The sequence below is a fragment of the Aquarana catesbeiana genome, linkage group LG08, assembly GCF_042186555.1.
Source record: "Aquarana catesbeiana isolate 2022-GZ linkage group LG08, ASM4218655v1, whole genome shotgun sequence".
NCBI classification, from domain to species: domain Eukaryota; kingdom Metazoa; phylum Chordata; class Amphibia; order Anura; family Ranidae; genus Aquarana; species Aquarana catesbeiana.
Genome location: NC_133331.1, coordinates 136017195 through 136036656, shown reverse-complemented (window position 1 = coordinate 136036656; position 19462 = coordinate 136017195). Strand labels below are relative to the sequence as shown.

Genomic DNA, 19462 nt, shown 5'->3' with positions numbered 1-19462 from the left:
TCAGGCAAGTGATTCAGTGATCTGCAGTGCATTAAATGTATATACACTCTCCAACATATATATATATCCACTGCATTCCAGGCTAGCCAAACCTATACCTGACTATAGGCCATTCCTGGTGTACATATTCAAAGACACTTTCAGGCAGGCAGGTGATTCAGCGATCTGCGGTGCATAAAGATATATATACAGTCTCTTACATATATATCCACTGTATTCTAGTCTAGCCAAGCCTATACCTGACTACAGGCCATTCCTGGTGCACGTTTTTAACGTCACTTTCAGGCAGGCAGGCGATTCAGTAAACTGCAGTGCATAAAGATATATATACAGTCTCCTACATATATATCCACTGCATTCTAGTCTAGCCAAGCCTATACCTGACTGCAGGCCATTCCTGCTGTAATTTTTCTAGTAAACTTCAGGCGGTGTTTTGCTAATCCAATTTTACAGCATGTCTGGAAGGCCACCAAGGAAAGGCAGACGATCACATGCCACTAAAAGAGGGCAAGCAGGCTCTGTGTCTACATCCAACAGTGCTGGTCGTGGACACGGTGCATCCTCAGCACGTGACCGTGTTGAGCCATGACATGCAGAAGAGTTGGTAGAGTGGATCACAAAGCCGTCCTCATCCTCCTCATCCTCGGTCACCCAGGCTAAGAAAAGTTTGGCTGCCAATGAAGCTGCCAAAGTGGCCTATTCCATCGGCTCAATGGCATCAGTCACTCCTTCCCTAGCCCCACCATCATGTCCTGAGGATTCCCCCGAACTGTTCGACCACAGTGCCAGGTAAATGCTGCAGGAGGATACACAGCATTTTGAAGGCTTCAATGATGGCACCAAGGTTGAGGATGAAGGCAGTAACGTGAGCCCAGAGAGAGGGGGTGCCCAAGAAGGACAAGAAACTGGCAGTCATGTTCTCCGAGCTGGAGCATACTGCCAGGTTTGCTCCAGTGGCGAGGAGGGAGGGGATGATGAGGTCACTGACTCTACGTGGGTGCACGAAGAGAGGAGGAGGAGGCGGCACATCTCCAACGAGGCAGGATGCCCTCCAGGGGCCAGCTCAAGGACAGCACACCGACTGCATCACACTGCAGAGCTCCACATGTTTAGGACACTGCTGACTCTGGGCGGTTTTTCAAAAGTTCTTTGGTGTGGGCCTTTTTTGAGACGTGTGCAGCAGATCGCATCGTTGCTGTTTGCAACATATGTTTGAAGCGTATCAAGCGTGGCCAAAACAACACCTGCTTGGGCACCATATGTTTGACCAGACATATGTCGAGCTCCCATGCAGTCCGTTGGCAACAGTACTTAAAAGACCCACACCAAAGAACAAGGTGGACATCTCCTTGCTCCTCATCAGCTGGGATCTCCAACTCCATTATGCCTTCAGTCCTCTCAGAGACCCGCACTGAGAGGAATGAAGGTGTAGAATTAGGTGTCCCAAGCACTTGCGGGCAATCTGCTAGCGGTACACCTAAATCCAATTGTAGCAGGCAAATTTCCCTACCCCAGTTGCTAAACCGTTGAAAGAAATTCGGTCCCAGCCATCCACATGCTCAGCGGATGAATGCTAGTTTGGCTAAACTGCTAGCAGGCCAACTGCTGCCTTTTCAGCTGGTAGAACCCCTTTCGAGAATTTGTGAAATGTGCTGTACCCCAGTGGCAGGTTCCAAAACGCCATTTTTTTTCTCGGAAGACCATTCCAGCTCTCTACCGGCATGTGGAAGGCAATGTCTTGGCCTCATTGGACAGGGCGGTCAGCGGTAAGGTGCATATTACCGCTGACTCATGGTCCAGCAGGCATGGACAGGGACATTACCTTTCTTTCACAGCGCACTGGGTAACCCTGCTGGCAGCTGGGAAGGATGCAGGATAGGGTGCAGTAATGTTGGAGGTTGTCCTGCCACCACGCCTCCAAAATGCTGGTAGTGGTGATTCTGCCACATCTCTCTCCTCCACCCCCTCCTCTTCTTCCTCTATGGCCTCTTCCTGTGCAGATTTGTACTCAGAACCAGCAGTGCTCCGTAGGCGTTCTAAGGGCTACGCAAGCACTCAGGCAAAAATATGCCATGCGGTGCTTGAGTTGGTCTGCTTAGAAGACAGGAGCCACACTGTGAGATTTTGGCAGCTCTGCAGGGGCAGGTTCAGATGTGGTTGACGCCATGCCAGCTTCAGCCAGGAATGGTGGTTTGCGACAATGGCAAAAAAACTCCTCTCCGCCCTCCGACAGGGACACTTCACCCATGTTCCCTGTTTGGCTCACGTCCTTAATTTGGTGGTGCAGCGGTTTTTGTGCAGGTACCCGGGCTTACAGGATCTCCTGAGGCAGGCCAGGAAAGTCTGTGGGCATTTCCGCTGGTCATATAATGCCAGTGCTCGGCTGGCTGACCTTCAAAAGCAATGCAACCTGCCCAAGAACCGCCTCATCTGTGGCATGCTCACCAGGTGGAACTCAATGTTGGCAATGCTGCAGCGACTGCACACATAGCAGAGGGCCATCAATGAGTACCTGTGCGAGTATGGCACCAGGACAGGGTCAGGGGAGCTTGGCTTTTTTTCGCCACACCAGTGGCTAATGATCAAGGATGCATGCACTGTCCTGTCACCATTTGAGGCCACGAGGATGGTGAGCAGTGAAAGTGCATGCATCAGTGATACTGTCCCTCTTGTCTTGCTGTTGGAGAACACGCTGCATGGAATAATGGACAGGGCACTTGAGGTAGAACAGAGGGAGGAAGAGGAAGACTTCCTTACCTCTCAAGACCCCCTTTATTCAGACGGTATTCCTGCAGGCCCGCCTATAACACAGGAAGAGGAGGAAGAGGATTGTGTCAGCATGGAGGTGGAGCCTGGCACTCAGCATCATCAGCAGTCTTCAAGGGATCATTTGCAGTCCCTAGAAACCCATAGACTTGTACGTGGCTGGGAGGAGGTGGCTGCGGATCATGTCATCCTTAGTGACTCAGCAAACCTATGCTGTATGGCCTCCCTGATCCTGCAAAGCCTGTGAAAGGACCCTCGGATTCGTGGTATCAAGGAGAGGGATCAGTACTGGCTGGCAACCCTTCTTGATCCACGTTACAAGGGTAAGGTTGTGGAACTTATCCAGCCTTCGCAGAAGGAGCAGAGGATGAAACATCTTTGGGAGGCCTTGCAGAAAGGTTTGTGCAATGTGTTTCCAGAGCCTGGGAGGTAGCAATTTCCTGGTCCTTCTGGATAACTTGTTGCTGAGGCTTCGGTCAGTCACAGAAGGAGCGGTGGAGAAGGTGGCCGTCTGACCGATGAGTTCAGACAATCTTTTTTAGTCAGCAGCCCCAAGGTCTGATCGGTTCCAACAACCATCGCCAGTGTCTGATTTACATGGTGCAGGAATACCTTGGGGCAAGATCAGACTTGGAGACCTTTCCAACCAAAAATCCACTGGCTTACTGAGTCTTGAGGATGGATCACTGGCCAGAGCTTGCACAGTATGCAATTGAGCTACTGGACTGTCCTGCATTCAGCGTTCTATCTGAACGCACATTCAGTGCTGCTGGAGGCTTTGTACCCGATCACAGAGGGCGCTGTCCACAGACTCGGTTGATTGGCTCACCTTCATAAAAATGAACCAGCTACCAAGCACCTGATGCTGATGTAACTGATTAATTTTTTTTATTAATTTTTTTATGAATGCGAGTTCCCTTGAAGACTGCCTATGCTGATTCTGAGTGACTATCCTGTTATGCTGAGTGACTATGCTATTCCTCCTCAATGTCGATAGCTTCTAAGAACATTTTTGGTTCTTGGCACTACCACCAGTGCCTAAAGCCCAATTTTTAAACAGGGGCGTGTAATTACAAATAAACTGTTAACAGAGGCGTGTAATTACAATTTTCGCTGTAATATTTTGCAGCAGGGCTTGTTCCTGCGCTCAACTAGAGTATCTGTGAGGGGTTGCAGTGTTGTGGCACCACCACCACTGCCACCTAAGGCCCAGTTTTTCTGCCCCTGTTCAACAGGGGCATGTAATTACAATTTTTGCTGTAATATTTCGCAGCAGGGCATGGTCCTGCGCTCAACTAGAGTATCTGTGAGGGGTTGCAGTGTTGTGGCACCAGCACCAGTGCCTAAGACCCAATTTTTCTGCCCCTGTTTAACAGGGGCATGTAATTACAATTTTTGATCTAATATTTCACAGCAGGGCCTGTTCTTACGCCCACCAAGAGTAACTGTGAGGGCTTACAGTGTTGTGGCAATACCACCACAAGACCACCAAACGCCCAATTTTTCTGACCCTGTTCAACAGGGGCATGTAATTACAATTCTTGATATAATATTTCACAGCAGGGCCCGTTACAGCACCCACCAAGAGTAACTGTGAGGGCTTATAGTGTTGTGGCACCACCACCACCAAAGGCCCAATTTTGCTGCCCCTGTTCAACAGGGGCATGTAATTACAATTCTTGATATAATATTTCACAGCAGGGCCCGTTCCAGCGCCCACCAAGAGTAACTGTGAAGGTTTACAGTGTTCTGGTACCACCAACACCTAAGGCCCTAATTTCTGCAGAGTATATAGGGCAAGCCGTATAGTATATAAAGGCGGTCCTCTACTTTCAAACATCCGACTTACAAACGACTCCTACTTACAAACGGAGGGAGACAACAGGAAGTGAGAGGAAATCTACCCCTAGGAAGGGAAGTTCTCTCCTGTAAGAGTTAATATGGAAAGAAGGTGTCTCCACTGATGCTTTAATATCACAAATCTTTGTTTCCCTAAAAACCCCAAAATCCAATTGTCATTGGGACAGAAAGTGAGGTGAAATCTTCTGAACAGGGGCACAGACAGCAAAATAAATGTTATAGGGGTGATGATAATCCTTCCCTATGTTATCCAAAAAGCTTAAAAATAGATTTTTTGGCTGGAGCTACACTTAAAAAAATGTACCTGTTCCAAATTACAAACAGATTCAGTTTAAGAATAAACCTACAGTTCCTGTCTTGTTTGGACCGCCTGTATACTGCTGTTCAGAGTATATAGGGCCTGGGGGCCCCACGCCTTTTCTTTTTTTAATTTGGGTGCAGGGTTCCCCTTAATATCCATACAAGACCCAAAGGGCCTGGTAATAGGTTGGGGGGTTACCCATACCGTTTTTCTCAGTAATTTTCATCCATATTGCCGGGACCCGACATTACATTACAGCCGCAAGCAGTTTTAAATGACTTTTATTCCTTTAGAAATGTCATTTTGTGCAGGGACACGGGAAACACGCGCCACTTTATAGGCATACTATAGACACCCCCTAGGTACAATATTTAAAGGAATATTTCACTTTTATTTTTTCACTTTAAGCATCATTAAAATCACTGCTCTCGAAAAAACGTCCGTTTTTAAAACTTTCTTTTGCATTGATACATGACCCCTGCGGCAAGACCCGGGTCCCCAAACCCTTTTTAGGACAATAACTTGCATATTAGCCTTTAAAATTTGCACTTTTGATTTCTCATGTTCGAGTCCCATAGACTTTAACGGTGTTCGAATGTTCGCGAGAACTTTCTGTCCGTCCGCATGTTCTGGACGCGAACCGAACCGGGGGGTGTTCGGCTCATCCCTACTGCTCTAACAGTAAAGAATGCTTTTCTTAGGTTAAGGTTAAAGCTATTTTTGTTCAAGCTTAAATTGGTCCAGGTTAATATAGTTTATATTTATATTTTTGATATAGTTACACATTGTGATCATTTTGCCCCCTAAGCAGCTCTTCTCTAGAGTGAATAAATATGATCTTTCTAATCATTCCTCATAACTGAGGTCCTCCAACCCCCGTATTAATTTTTCTGCCCTTCTCTGTACTCTAGTTCAAGGTCATCCTTTCTGTGGATTGGTAACCAAAACTGAACAACATATTCATGATAAGGCTAAACCAGTGTTTTAAAAGGGGGGTAGAATTATGGATTTATCTAATGAATTATGACATTTGGAGCTACATTTTATTTTAGTAAGGTTTTGTCCATACAAGAAACCGGATTTTCTGAATTTTCTGTATTTCTAAAAACAACTCTTTGCCACAGCAGCTGTATAGAGAAATCCAGCAGGACCAGATCAGACCAGCTTGGAGTGGCAGGACTTGACTATTTAGTACCAGGCAAAGTCCCTGTCTTTTTGCTTTTAAAAAGGGAGTAGGGATATCCTCAGTAAGGCCTGATTCACAACTATGCATTTTTAGTGCTTTTTGCATTTTGCAGATTGCACTACAGAACGTGTTAAATAGGAAACAATGTTAAATGGATTGTAGTGCAAATCTGCAAAATGCAAAAAGCACTAAAAATGCATAGGTGTGAATCAGGCCTAATAGGTGACTCTTTAATTATGAAGTTGGTCTAGTAGAGGTTTTAAGCCCCCCGGGACACAAGTGTTTCTGTTGCCACATATTGATAGATGGTTAGTGAGGGTCCATTAAAATTGTTGTGTAGTATGCCTCTAGTCTTCAAGGAGGATCAGTTCCTTTTCTTTATTATAATGGAGTCAACATAGTACCTCTTGTGGCTATTCTGATGGTAGGCCATGTGGGTGCAGTGTTCTGTGGACTCTATCAAGGCACAGTCTTTCCATTACTGTGCTTAGCATTCCTATAGCAGTGTCAGCTATGTCAGGGTTTCTGGTAGCTTCAAGTAGACATCTTATGTAAGTTGTTACATCAAGATCTGTTTTCCTGAGCCTCCATTTTGCACGTAAAGGATCTGAGGAGAGTACTGTTTTAGATTTTTGCTTTAGCTGCTAAATCACCTGAGCATGTGATATTTGGGTGGGTTCATCATCTTCAATTCCATATATTAGGTGTTTTAGATCACTTTTTAGTGAAGACACTTGAGATTTTAGTGCCATTGTAAGGAGTCTCTATTTGCCAAGAATCCACAAAAATCCGACGTGCCCCCCAGGGAGACCCATCGTGAGTGGTATTAATTCTATTACTTCTAGAATAGGCAAATACATTGATTTTTATTTGCAACCTATTGTTTCAAAGACACCTTCTTTTTTGAAAGATACCAGCTCTACGATTAAACGTTTGGAAGAGATTCAGCTACAGAAAGGTTTTATCATGGCCACAGCGGATGTGGCCTCGTTATACACGTGCATACCACACGAGAGGGGCATAGAGGCTGTCAGACACTTCCTGTACCGGGAAGAATCCCTGGCTCCCTTTCAGTGCGATTATTTGATAGAGTTGCTTGAATTCGCGACCAAACATAACTATTTTTGGTTCGATCAAAGGTACTATCTGCAACAACGTGGAGTGGCCATGGGAGCGAAATTCGCTCTGAGTCTTGCGAACCTCTTCATGGCCAAGTGGGAGGAGGATGTCGTCTATGCCTATAGGACTACTTCATTAGTCCTGTAGGCCAGATACATAGACGACATCCTCCTCCTATGGAGTGGTACTCCAGAATCATTGAAACAATTCTTCGAACATCTTAATAATAATGATAGAGGTATCTCCTTATCTTATGAAGCTAGTGAAGATGATATCCACTTCCTAGACCTAGAAATCAAGATCGTTAACAATCAATTTGAATTCAACACCTATTTTAAGCCAACAGATCGAAACAGTTTTATCCCCAGAGATAGCTGCCACCACAGATCTTGGCTTAACGCAGTTCCTCGCAGTCAGTTTCTACGTCTTCGTAGGAACTGTACAAACTTAGATGTATTTATAGAACAAGCAAATATTTTAAAACAACGTTTTCTTGACAAGGGGTATGACAACACCACTTTAGAATTAGACCTTCAGAGAGTTACTAATATTGACAGAAATTCCCTGTTTGAAGTGAAACCTGACAGAGAACCAGATTCCACATTCAAGTGGGCAATGCTAACTTCATATTCAGTGCAACATAAACAAATTAAAAGTATTGTGAAAAAGCACTGGGGGGTGTTGAAGCAAGACAATATTTTAGCTAAGATGTTACCGGAACAAGCCAAACTAATTTTTAAAGGAGCACCATCCCTACGTGGCCTAGTAGCACCCAATGTTACGAACCCTCCAGTACGTCCTTCATTTTTCCACAACCTGACTGGATTTTTTCCATGTAAGAAATGTGTTGTATGCCAACATAATGCATTAACGGGACGCAAGACTACATATTTTATGTCGACAGTCACAGGGAAAAGGTATACTATCAAGCCTTTCTGCACATGTAACTCCAGATATGCAGTATATTTGATTACATGTCCATGTGGCCAACAATATGTTGGCCGCACAACGAGAACTTTTACCAGAAGGGTGGGTGAACATATTGCCCTAATTAAAGGGAGGAAGTCCAAACACAGCGTACCCAGACATTTCAAGGAATTCCATAACGGTAACCCACTAGGTTCACAATTTCTAGTTATCGACCAATACACTCCACCTTGGAGAGGGGGTGCTAAGACCAGGGGTGTCTCCCGCCTAGAGACTTTCTGGATACATGAGCTACAGTCCCTCTCCCCAAGGGGTATGAATATGGAAATTGACATTAATGCATTTATCAATGATTCTTAGTTTTACTTTAGAGCAAGCATAAGTTTTGTATACTGGTGTTTAATTGTGGAGAACTCTTTTGAGAATATATCTCGGGTCTATGGAGGCCAAATTTATGTACATATATACAAAGACTTCACTGATATGGATATTGTCACTATCAAGATCCTTCACACTTTATATTCAGTTTTTTTCAGTTTTTTTGGTTCACATCATAATACTCTGAGGTGGTATATAGAAATAAAAATTTCTTTACCACTTCTTAAACGCACATTCATTTATATATTCACCTTATATTCATTTTTATATTCGTTTTCAATTTTAATTTTATTTTTATTTATTAAATTTTATTTTTATTTTTAATTTTATATTTATTTTTATTTCCATTTTATTTTTACTATTAATATTTTTATTTCATTTATTTTTATCTTCATTTTTATTTTCAACTTTATAAGTTTTCTTTTAATTTTATTTTTATTTTCATTTTATTTTTATTTTTAGTTTATTTTTATTTTTTATTTTTTATTTTTTATTTCAAAATATTTTTTCTATATTTTTTCTATATATATTTTTTCTATCTTTTCTTTCTTTTTTTCTTTTTTCCTTTTTTCCTTTTTTTCATTTTTATTTTTTATCATTCTATCACGTTATGTCTTATTTAGTTTTCCCTATCACGATATCACTATTCACTGAACACACTAATAGTCATTGATACACTATTCCCATATTTATAACATACTCATTTATTCATTTAAAGATCATATCTTTTGTTACGCAGATTTTTATGTTATTGCACACTGTGCTTTCCCACTGTTGTCAATATAGAGTTCTCTACTGACGTCACTAGGTTGACCGTTACCAGAATGAGGCTTGACTTAATGTTTACTTTCAGCCGCCCATGTGATGGGGAGTCACGTGCTCTCGCCCCGTTCGACGTGGTGATGCACGCTCCACTGATAGGTGGATACACACCAAAACGAGGCTTGAACCGCTGTTTACCTATAGCGGTCCATGTGAAGGGAAGTGACGCGTGCTCATCCCGTCTGAACGGGTGACGCGCATCCGGCATCTCGTTCTTCCCTATCTCGGACCACACTCTCCACTATGATATGGAGAGTGGTAACAACTGTTTTATATTTGGAATATCCTCACCAGGAAGTGGTCTTTATTCTTACTTTGTCCCTACACTCATAATTTTATTACACCTTATAACAACATCTCAGTATAATGCTGGAACGCATATACACACACCCAACTGAGGCGTGGAACGCACGCGGGTCCGCCATCTTGGCTAAACCCGGAAGTGCCTTAGAAATCTAGACACGAGCTGTATCCTCATTAAGGGGGCTTAGATATCTATATTAAGGGGTATGGCAGCAGTGAGTGAGCACCCCAGAAGAAGTCTTTTAAGACGAAACGCGTCGGGAGACTCCACTGCCTGCCATAATTTTTATTTGAAGCGCTTTTTTTACTACCGAAATGTAAGTTGTTTACTTATTTTAATAAATCTGTTTTTCCAAACGGTATTATGCTATGTGGCCCCCCTTCTTTATTCTTATATGGACTATCCATCTGAGATGACTCGTGGGAAGGTTTGCCATTCACTTTAAGTTCCGTCAGAAGTGTGGACATGTCCTGAAGCTTTGCTACCATCCAGTCGTGAGGTTCCCCCTTTTGATTACCCATTGGGGTTACAAGCTTGATTGACTCATTGAACGTATGTTCCTATGAGTTCAATCCTTCTGGTAAGCCTTCATTTTGTCCTTATGTGGAGGGTCCATCACACTTTTGCATGTGTTATCCACGTGGTGAATAAGGAACTACACATACCTTTGGACTAACATCAGTCCTTTTCAGCTTTTAAAACATCTGAAGAACATCAGAGACTTTATTTGTTTATTTGTCAAGCTACTACATTTTGTAATTTCTGCTGTTTGACATAGACGTTTTTCTTTATTCTTATATCTTTATAAGTTTTTTAAACCCACAGCGCTACACTTGTATATCCATTGTAAGGAGTCTCTCAAACAGGTTGGTTACAGCGGGAGTAGAAGGAAATGGCTGCTGTGGCCTACCTGCCTCCACATAGTCGGATCTATGTATAGAGCAGTATTGGCTATCAACTTTTCTTCCTGGGCTTCCAGATTGTGTCCTGGGCATTTACTGCAGTTCCCCATAAATCTCTGCTGTCTCAGGCCGCTTTGGATTGTGAGCTTGGCCATCCAACCAAGCCTATAGTCTCTGCAGTTATATATGCTTTATTGTGCTGCAGCTGGTGTGGTGGTGGTAGAGGAGTTTTCTTTTACTTTCCATCAACCCAACACCCTCTGCTTTCACCACATACTTGCCAACGTTGTAATCAGCCCCATCCTCACCCTTGCCCATTCTGGAACGGGCATATTTTTGCTAGTGTATTATTAGACTGGAACTTAACTTTTTATTTTTATTTTATTAGCCTTTTTTTAAACAATGTGTAGAGTGGGGAGGATTAAACTCTCTGTCAGGTTTTTATCTGCATTCCACTCTGAAGATTTGCTATCACTTTTTAGATAATGTTCACCAGGGCAGAAAGTGGCAAGAAATCTAAAACTGAAGAACAGAGATTATGGTGATGACTTGCACGCCCTGGTCCTCCACTGCCGCCATTCTAGAGTTATGCGAGGCATGACTGCCCTTAACTATTCATTTTCAATGTATTGTTACCATATTTTTGTTAGTATTCAAAGTACTAACAATAATTTACAAAGCCATCCATAACTCTGCCCCCATCTACATCACTAACCTAGTCCCAAAATACCAACCAAGCCGCTCTCTTCGGTCCTCCCAAGACCTCCTGCTTTCTATCTCCCTTGTCACCATGCTCACCTCCAGGATTTCTCCAGAGCTTTTCCCATCCTTTAGAACTCCCTACCCCAATCTGTCCGACTGTCCCCTAATCTATCCATCTTTAGGCGATCCCTGAAAACCCTTTTCTTCAAAGAAGCTTATCCTGCTTCTAACTAACACTGTTTTACTTCCTCCATCAGCTCATCCCCCCACGGCTATTACCTTTTGCATCAATTGACCCTTTCGTTTTAGATTATAAGCTCTAACGAGCAGGGCCCTCTGATTCCTCTTGTACCAAATTGTAATGTAACTGTAACGTCTGCCCTCATGTTGTAAAGCGCTGCGCAAACTGTTGGCGATATATAAAACCTGTATAATAATATAATAATAATAATAATAATATTTAATATTCATAAATATATATTTTTTTCATTTGCTTTTGTAGCAATACTTTATAAAACTTTGAAGTTCCTTTATTTAATTAGTAAAAACTGGACCATGCTTTCTACTAGAACATTTTTTAGTGTTGGTTATAAAATAATTGTTAAACTTTTTATATACAGTAACACCACGGGTTCTTAAACTTTTTAATCAAAGGACCCAAATAAGAAAATGATCATACAGGGACCCAAGAAGACAGTTATTGCAAAAATGTCAGCAAAGCCAAACAAAGACTAATAACAATGACTGAATGACACATTTCAGCTACGCTTTACCATTTCTGTTGTAGTAAAGAGATGAATACTTCATTTTATTTCCTTTTGAAATTTTCAACTGGTGCTGGGTCTCTTCACCTCACAACCTTGTCTGTAAAATTCTTTCACCCCCCAACTATTCCCTCATATGTGTCTCTGCTCTCAATCATATTAGTTTAAGGCCCCTTTCACACTGGGGCGGTGGGTGCGTCGGTAGTAAGGCGCTGCTATATTTAGCGGCACTTTACCGTCAATTTTGCGGCGCTATTCAGCCCCCTGCTAGTGGCCGAGAGAGGGTTAAAACCACTGTAAAGCACTGCTGCAGCAGCGCTATGCCGGCGGTATAGCCGCGCTGCCCCATTAATTTCAAAGGGCAGGAGCGGTGAAGGAGCACACCGCTCCTTCACCACTCCAAAGATGCTGCTAGCAGGACTTTTTTTTAACATCCTGCAAGCGCACCACTCCAGTGTGAAAGCACTCAGGCTTTCACACTGGAGAGACAGGAGCAGGTCTTTGCAGGTGCTATGCAAGCGCTATTTTTAGCGCTGTATCGCCTGTAAAGCACCTCAGTGTGAAAGGGGTCACACTTTTTCACAGGTTTTGGGAGTGGTGGTGGTACAGGAAGACAATGTATTACATCATCGTCCCAAAGAAATAAATGACCTCTGTGATAAATTATCCACATTTGAACCAAAGTGTGCCCATCACTCCCCGCTGATTTTGTGCTTGGACAAACTAAGCCACATTTACAACATAGAGATGTGGTGACCCATCACATCACCAAATCTTTGACGTGCAGTTCAAGAAACACAGCAATAATTGTATTATAACTAGGACTAAATATTAGAACTAAAAAGGCTTCTTAGTGTCCCAAAACTACATATTTATTAGCTTTGGTATCAAAGTTTTTAACAAAGATATTGCAAAATTAATAAACTCATTGATAAAATGTAAAACGTGTGAGCTGAAATAGTAAAGGGGTTTTTCTTTCACTTCTTGTTGTGTCTCTAGGACAGGAAACGAGTGGAAATCTCCCCATCATTGGCAGGAACAGCAATAAAAATCTGACAGGGGTCCTAACACTTTGCTACTCTAAACAAAACTATCACTACCACTATTTAGACACCACTTACGATACTAGAAATATGAGATATTAGTAAACGGATGGTGCAATCTGCAGCCATTAGTGCCAGGCTCTGGACTATAAACTGTGATAACACAGTAAGGCCCCTTTCACATGTGCGGACCGTATATCCGGATTTCATCCATCCGTTTTTGGATGAAATACGGACATACATGCATCCCTATGAGATAGCGGTGCTCAGAGGATGAACATCCGCTGACACCCGATATCATCCGGCCCCGCTATTGTCTGATTCAGCAGACAGAGGAAAATCCTATTTTTCTATCCGTCTGCAGAGCGGATCGGATGAACACGGACAGACGGTCCGTGTTCATCCGATCCCCCATAGGGGAGAGTGGAGATCTGACAGGGCGGTCCCTGCACAGTGTGCGGGGACCGGGGACCGCCCTGTCATCAAGCGGTTGCTCACGGGTTGGATCAACACGGATCCGCACGTGTGAAAGGGGCCAAAGAGTAAGCTTACAGCAGGCTGTGTATATTATATTTAATTCCTCAATGCTGTTCAGTAAACTTTATTTTGAGGACAGTTATGAGATAAAGATTTGTATACTTATTTACTTGTCTATGATCAGGGATATTGTTTACATCTTGCGATAAAATGTCTACAGATATATGACTTCCCAAGAACTACATTTTAGCACAAGCATGGATATTTATATATGGGAAGATATATATATCAATATATGTAATAATTTTAGATTATATAATATTACTCTTCCTTCTATGGATTTCTTACATGGGCTTTAACCCCATATGTACTTTTTGTTGTACGAAATTGCACTTCTTCTACATATAACACTTTTATACATGCTTGACACTCATCTTAAGGCTCCATGCACACTAGGAGCAGAAAAAAAACGTGGCATAAAAGACGCAAATTGAAAGCATATTGTACAAAGTTTAGGCGAGTCTATGAGAGTTTAAGAGCATTTCATTTATAGGAGTTTTTTGCACTACACACCCCTCTGCAAAAGCCAGAAAATGATGTACAGTGACAACACACCTTTTTTTTTACTAAAAAAACATTGAAATGTGACGTTCAGAAGAGATAAGAGGAGTTTAGGAGAGGCTGACGTTTTTACAGCTCCTAAACTTCTCCAGAAAACACGATAGAGAAGGGATTTTTTTCCTGCCTCTGAACGTCCCTGACAGAAAACGCCTGTAGTAGTCATAATGTGCAAAGACACATAGAACACAATAGAAGTGCTTCTAGAGGCAGGAGAAAAAAACGTCAAACGCCTGTAGAATCAACGTTTTTTAAGTCCAGTGTGCATGGAGCCTTAGTCTTTATTGCTGAATCTTTTCATTTGTCATGCACAATTGATGGCACTAATTGCACTTTAATCAGAATTTGAGATTTATGGTTTTCAATTTAATTTTTTCAATTGAATTTTTTCATTAATCACATATACTGCGCTGCACTTCATTCTTATATATATTATATAATATATAATATCATAAAATGCTAATGCGATGAAACAACTACCAAGATATAGAAAACTGGTCTGGTTCTGAAGAAGCAACAATAAACATATAAACGAAAAAAACACAAATATAGGTGAAAATAATAGTGGATCTGAACTGTTATTCTGTTTTTAAAATAATGCATTTAGGTCAAAAATTCCCTTTAGATATAGTGATCCATTCCAGGAATATTGCACCAAAAACAATACAACTATTTCAGTTGGAGCTGTGAATTTAAACTAGGAAGCTGGTGTTGTCTGAGATGTAGACACAGCAGGTTGTATGGGAGAAGTACTGAAATGACACCAGCTACATGTCAAGCTGTCGTGATAATGTACCATTCTTTCTACCCGTTGATGTCTTACCTTGTTTAACAATTGGTATGCATGAGGCTGTAGGTCTTCAATGCACTCTGCAATTGGCTTATTAAGTGTTTCTGGCAGTAACAGACTCAGGAATCCTGCTGATATGCCGCTGATTCCAAATGCCACGAATGGCATTGATGGATTAAGGGATTTCTGGAATGGAAATTGCAGAAAGAAATGGAATTCAAATCATATCATGCATACCAGTACAAAGGTTTGCTTTCGTTAACCAAGTAGGGCACCCGCAGAGCTATCACAAACCCAAAATGTTAGAAACTGAGTTCCAGTGAGAAATGGCAAAATGTACCTACAAGAACATTCAGTATACAAGAACATACTGTAATATGTTTCTTCCAGCTGTTACTCTGTGCGTCTTCGCTAGATCAACACTGCTGGCCAAGTCTGTGAGATCTCATATTGTTGCTAGTTTAATGTAAAATTATTCTACTTCTGGTCATCACATTCTAATACCTTATTTTATTACAAAACTGCCATTTGTTTTGTTTTTTTTTGTTTTTCCTTTCTTTCAGTTGCCTAGGCTACAAAACAATAGAGGTAACCTGTGCCTCCCACATTCCTTGCTGGATATCAAAAAATGGTTGATTACCCAATGTGATCTTTATATGGGCTGTCAAATTGAAGCAGTCCATATGCTTGTTGCATTTGCGGAGTGTGGGCGTGAGAGTCTGTAGCAGAATCTCATTATGCATGTCCCTTGCTCATTACCATTGCCCTTTTGAAGAGGCAAATCATGCACAACAAATACTGATGGGAATAAATGCCACACTTACCCACAACGATTGGCATGCTGTGCGGAGTTTACAAAGCAGAGACTGAAAACATTCCTTTGTAATGAAGTTGTGCAGCAGTCTTCTCATATATCATGAATACATCAATCAGGTTATTTCTCATACCAATTAGACTGGAAAGTACCACTATTATTGAGATCAAAATGAATCTAAATTGGCTGCTGCCTATAAGATACAACTCTCACACTAGAGAAAAGCAGATTGCAGGCATGTCCGTACCACTGCCTTGTTTTTGGAAAATGTAAAAGGCTAAATATTAATATGTTTATCAATTATGTCTAATATTATCTGTAATAAAAATTGTATGAAGGCTTATTTTATTATTTACTACAATTAATACTTTTTAGGACACAAGGTAACTGCCAGGATTGACATATAGGAGTCTATCACTATGTTCACATAAGATTCACCCAACTTTCATTCATTTTTCATATAAGACAATTAGACAAATGAGCGAACCTTGGGTGAAATGCTGTGTGAATATTTGGTGAATACGGATCATATAGTTTTTATTTTAAGATAGCAAAATGCATTTAAATGACCAGTTTTCTTTGCTATAAAAATCACCTGGCCCTCTTGTGGTGCTTTATTTAAAGTGTTACTAAACCCACAACAGTAAAATCAGTCTGTATATGCAGTAAAGCATGCTTGTTATACTCACTGTGGAACCTAAGGGGTTAATCCTGCACATTGTGTAAAAAGGCTGTTTGATCCTGTCTTCTCTGATCCTTCCTTCTTCCACAGTCCCCAATCCATCTGCTGATAGAACAGGGCCTTGGGGACCCTCTGCACATGCTAAGTTTGGTGTGTATTGCTAGAGAGTGTTTTTTTTTTCATGGGAGTGCATATGATCTGCACAGGGCCAATCAGCACTGTCCAGACAGATGGCCAGGGGTCCAACAGCCTCATAGGACAATCAGGGGAGAATGAAAACTCCTCTTACAAGCTTTAACTAGATAGAAGTCACACAACTGCTATACACTGCTGATGAGAAAAGGTATTTAGCAGTTTTTATTTACTAATATAATTGCATTTCCATGTTCTGTGTACTGTGGGAGACCAGATATAGTGAATACAGGGTCCTGGGTTTAGTAACACTTTAAAACTACCAAATGGCCATAGTTTGTGTCTTTAAAGAACACCTCCAATAAATGATCTAGAGCAGTGGTTCTCAACCTCAGTCCTCAAGTACCCCCAACGGGTCATTTTTGCAGGTTTTCCTTAATCCTGCACAGGTGCTTTAAATCAGATTTAATGGCTTGGTATTTTAGACAGCTATTTTGTCTAAGAGAAATTCCCAAAACATGGCCTATTGGGGGTACTTGAGGACTGAGGTTCAGAACCACTGATCTAGGGTGCCATTGTTGAACTTGAAAATGCTAGTTCCCTGGCTGTCATGCTAATGCTAAAACTTCAGTGTGCGCTGAGTTAATGACTTGAAGCAGGTAAAGAGACAAGGCATTCCAACACTTTTACAGCATGCTTTTTCCAGGTCTGTGATTAAAGCACAGTAAAACCAGTCAGGCAACTAACATTTTCAGAAGGAAGCCAGCAATGGCAGCCTCTATACTTTCCTTATGGCAGGTGTACTTTAACATTGTGCAGTCAACAGAGGAGATGATTCTACTGATTGATACTTAAGTGAGTGAGGCTGGCACATTGCACATCTAATAATATAGAAAAATGCAATTTTTTTCTGTTGGGCAGAGCTGCCATCAATTATTTCTTATATATATCTTTTATATATATATATATATATATATATATATATATATATATATATATATATATATATATGTCCAACGGATTGCTGCATTTAAAATATTTATTAATAAATTGTTCAAGAAATTACATAATCGGATGTTTGAAGATGATTTCCATTTTGGGCTGACAAGCTTACGCCCTTCATCAAATCAAAAGCACATGTAACATTTCAGACAAATTCATGAAGTTTTAAACACTTTCACAAAGAAATCACATATGAAATCAACCCTGTGATTAATGATTAATCAGTACAATTACATTCTTTCATTGGTTATTTTTCTCCACTCTCACAGAAATGGTTAACCAGGTGTGACAGCAGGCAGGTAAAATCACCTGGTTGCATCCAGGATGGAAAATATGTATGCCCTAGGTTCAGGCTTTATGCTGACTTATACCACTAGGGGGAGTGCTGGGAGTCCTGCAGGAGAAGATTTAAAGCGGAGTTCCACACAAAAATGGAACTTCCGCTTTTCGGAACCCTCCCCCCCTCCGGTGTCACATTTGGCACCTTTCAGGGGGGAGGGGGGTGCAGATATCTGTCTAAGACAGGTATTTGCACCCACTTCCGGCATAAACTCCCATGGGAGTCTATGCCTCTTCCTGTCAGTCCGCGCTGTCTCCTGGGAAACACACAGCTCCCAGGAGATAGCGGGGACCAGTTACGATGCGCAGCGCGACTCACGCATGCGCAGTAGGGAACCGGGAAGTGAAGCCGCAACACTTCACTTTCTGATTCCCTCACCTAGGATGGCGGCGGCAGCTCCTGAGAACCGAGCGGGTTCTCGGCTTCGCCTGCCGACATCTCTGGACCCTGGGACAGGTAAGTGGCCATGTATTAAAAGTCAGCAGCTGCAGTATTTGTAGCTGCTGGCTTTTAATATTTTTTTTTTTTTTGGCGGTTTAGGTGGACCCCCGCTTTATTAATGAGCCCAGCTGAAGTAAGTGGGCTCATTAAGACTTATACAAAAAACCCTAGAATGCTTAGGGAGATGCTCCATCCTGGAACCAGTTCTGTGTGTGTAGACTGGGGAGTGTGGTATCTGTCCTGTGTGGTATCTGTCCTGTGCGGTGAGTTAATGCCTGTGTGGCAAACTTCTAAAAGAGAGATAGGGACTGGGGCAGCACAAGGCTGCACCCAGTTGTTAGATAGGGAATCTACGTGTGTAGTAAGCGGTCAAAACTGACCAGTATTTCTTTTCATGTTTCTTTTTGTTTTGCTGTTATATTTTTCACTGCATATAGCATAAATAAACCACACCTTTGTTTTTTTTCACCTGCAATGCTGTCTGCTGTGCCTGATTTTGTGTGGTGAACCCATCCAGGGAATCACACACACCCGCTGCCGAGCTAACCCCCTCACAGTTGGTGGAGAATGCGGGCAGTTTTTTTTTTTTTAAGGCCAGCATGGAGGAGATACTAGCAAATGCACATCAGCAGCAGACAAATGCGGATTTGCAAAAGAGCCTTGCAGCTCAACAGCTGACAAATGCAACTTTGCAACAGAGCCTCGCAGCTCAGCATCAAGTTCACCAGCAGAGTCTGGAAGCTCAGCAACAAGCCCAGCAGCAATCTGAGACCCGCTTCATAGACCTGTTGCAAAAGCAAGAGCAGGGACTCCAACAACAAATAGAGACATTAATGCAGCAACGTCCGCAGACCAGTGAGGCAAGTGGTTCCACTAATACTGCATCCTTTGGTGTGAGCCGTTTACTGACAAAAATGACTGGAGAGGATGATCTGGAGGTGTTTTTGACCACATTTGAAAGAACTGCTGAAAGGGAAAAATGGCCTAAGGAGCAGTGGGCTGGACTGGTGGCCCCTCTGTTAACGGGGGAATCGCAGAAAGCCTATTATGACCTAGAGCCTGAACAAGCAAAAGACTATGGGGGTCATTTAC

The 19462-nt window shown here is 42.1% G+C and overlaps 1 protein-coding gene across 6 annotated transcripts in view; it reads right to left on the bottom strand.

Annotated features, from left to right (window-relative positions):
• Positions 1-19462, bottom strand: part of LOC141106055 (solute carrier family 22 member 15-like) — a 658271-nt gene that overhangs the window by 68949 nt on the left and 569860 nt on the right. For all 6 annotated transcript variants that reach the window (XR_012235678.1, XM_073596433.1, XM_073596429.1 and 3 more), the window contains one exon: positions 14993-15145. Coding sequence is in view for 5 of the 6 variants with exons in the window: in XM_073596433.1 (XP_073452534.1) it covers positions 14993-15145 (153 nt within the window). In the remaining variant the exon portion in view is untranslated. The remainder of the gene's footprint in view (positions 1-14992; positions 15146-19462) is intronic.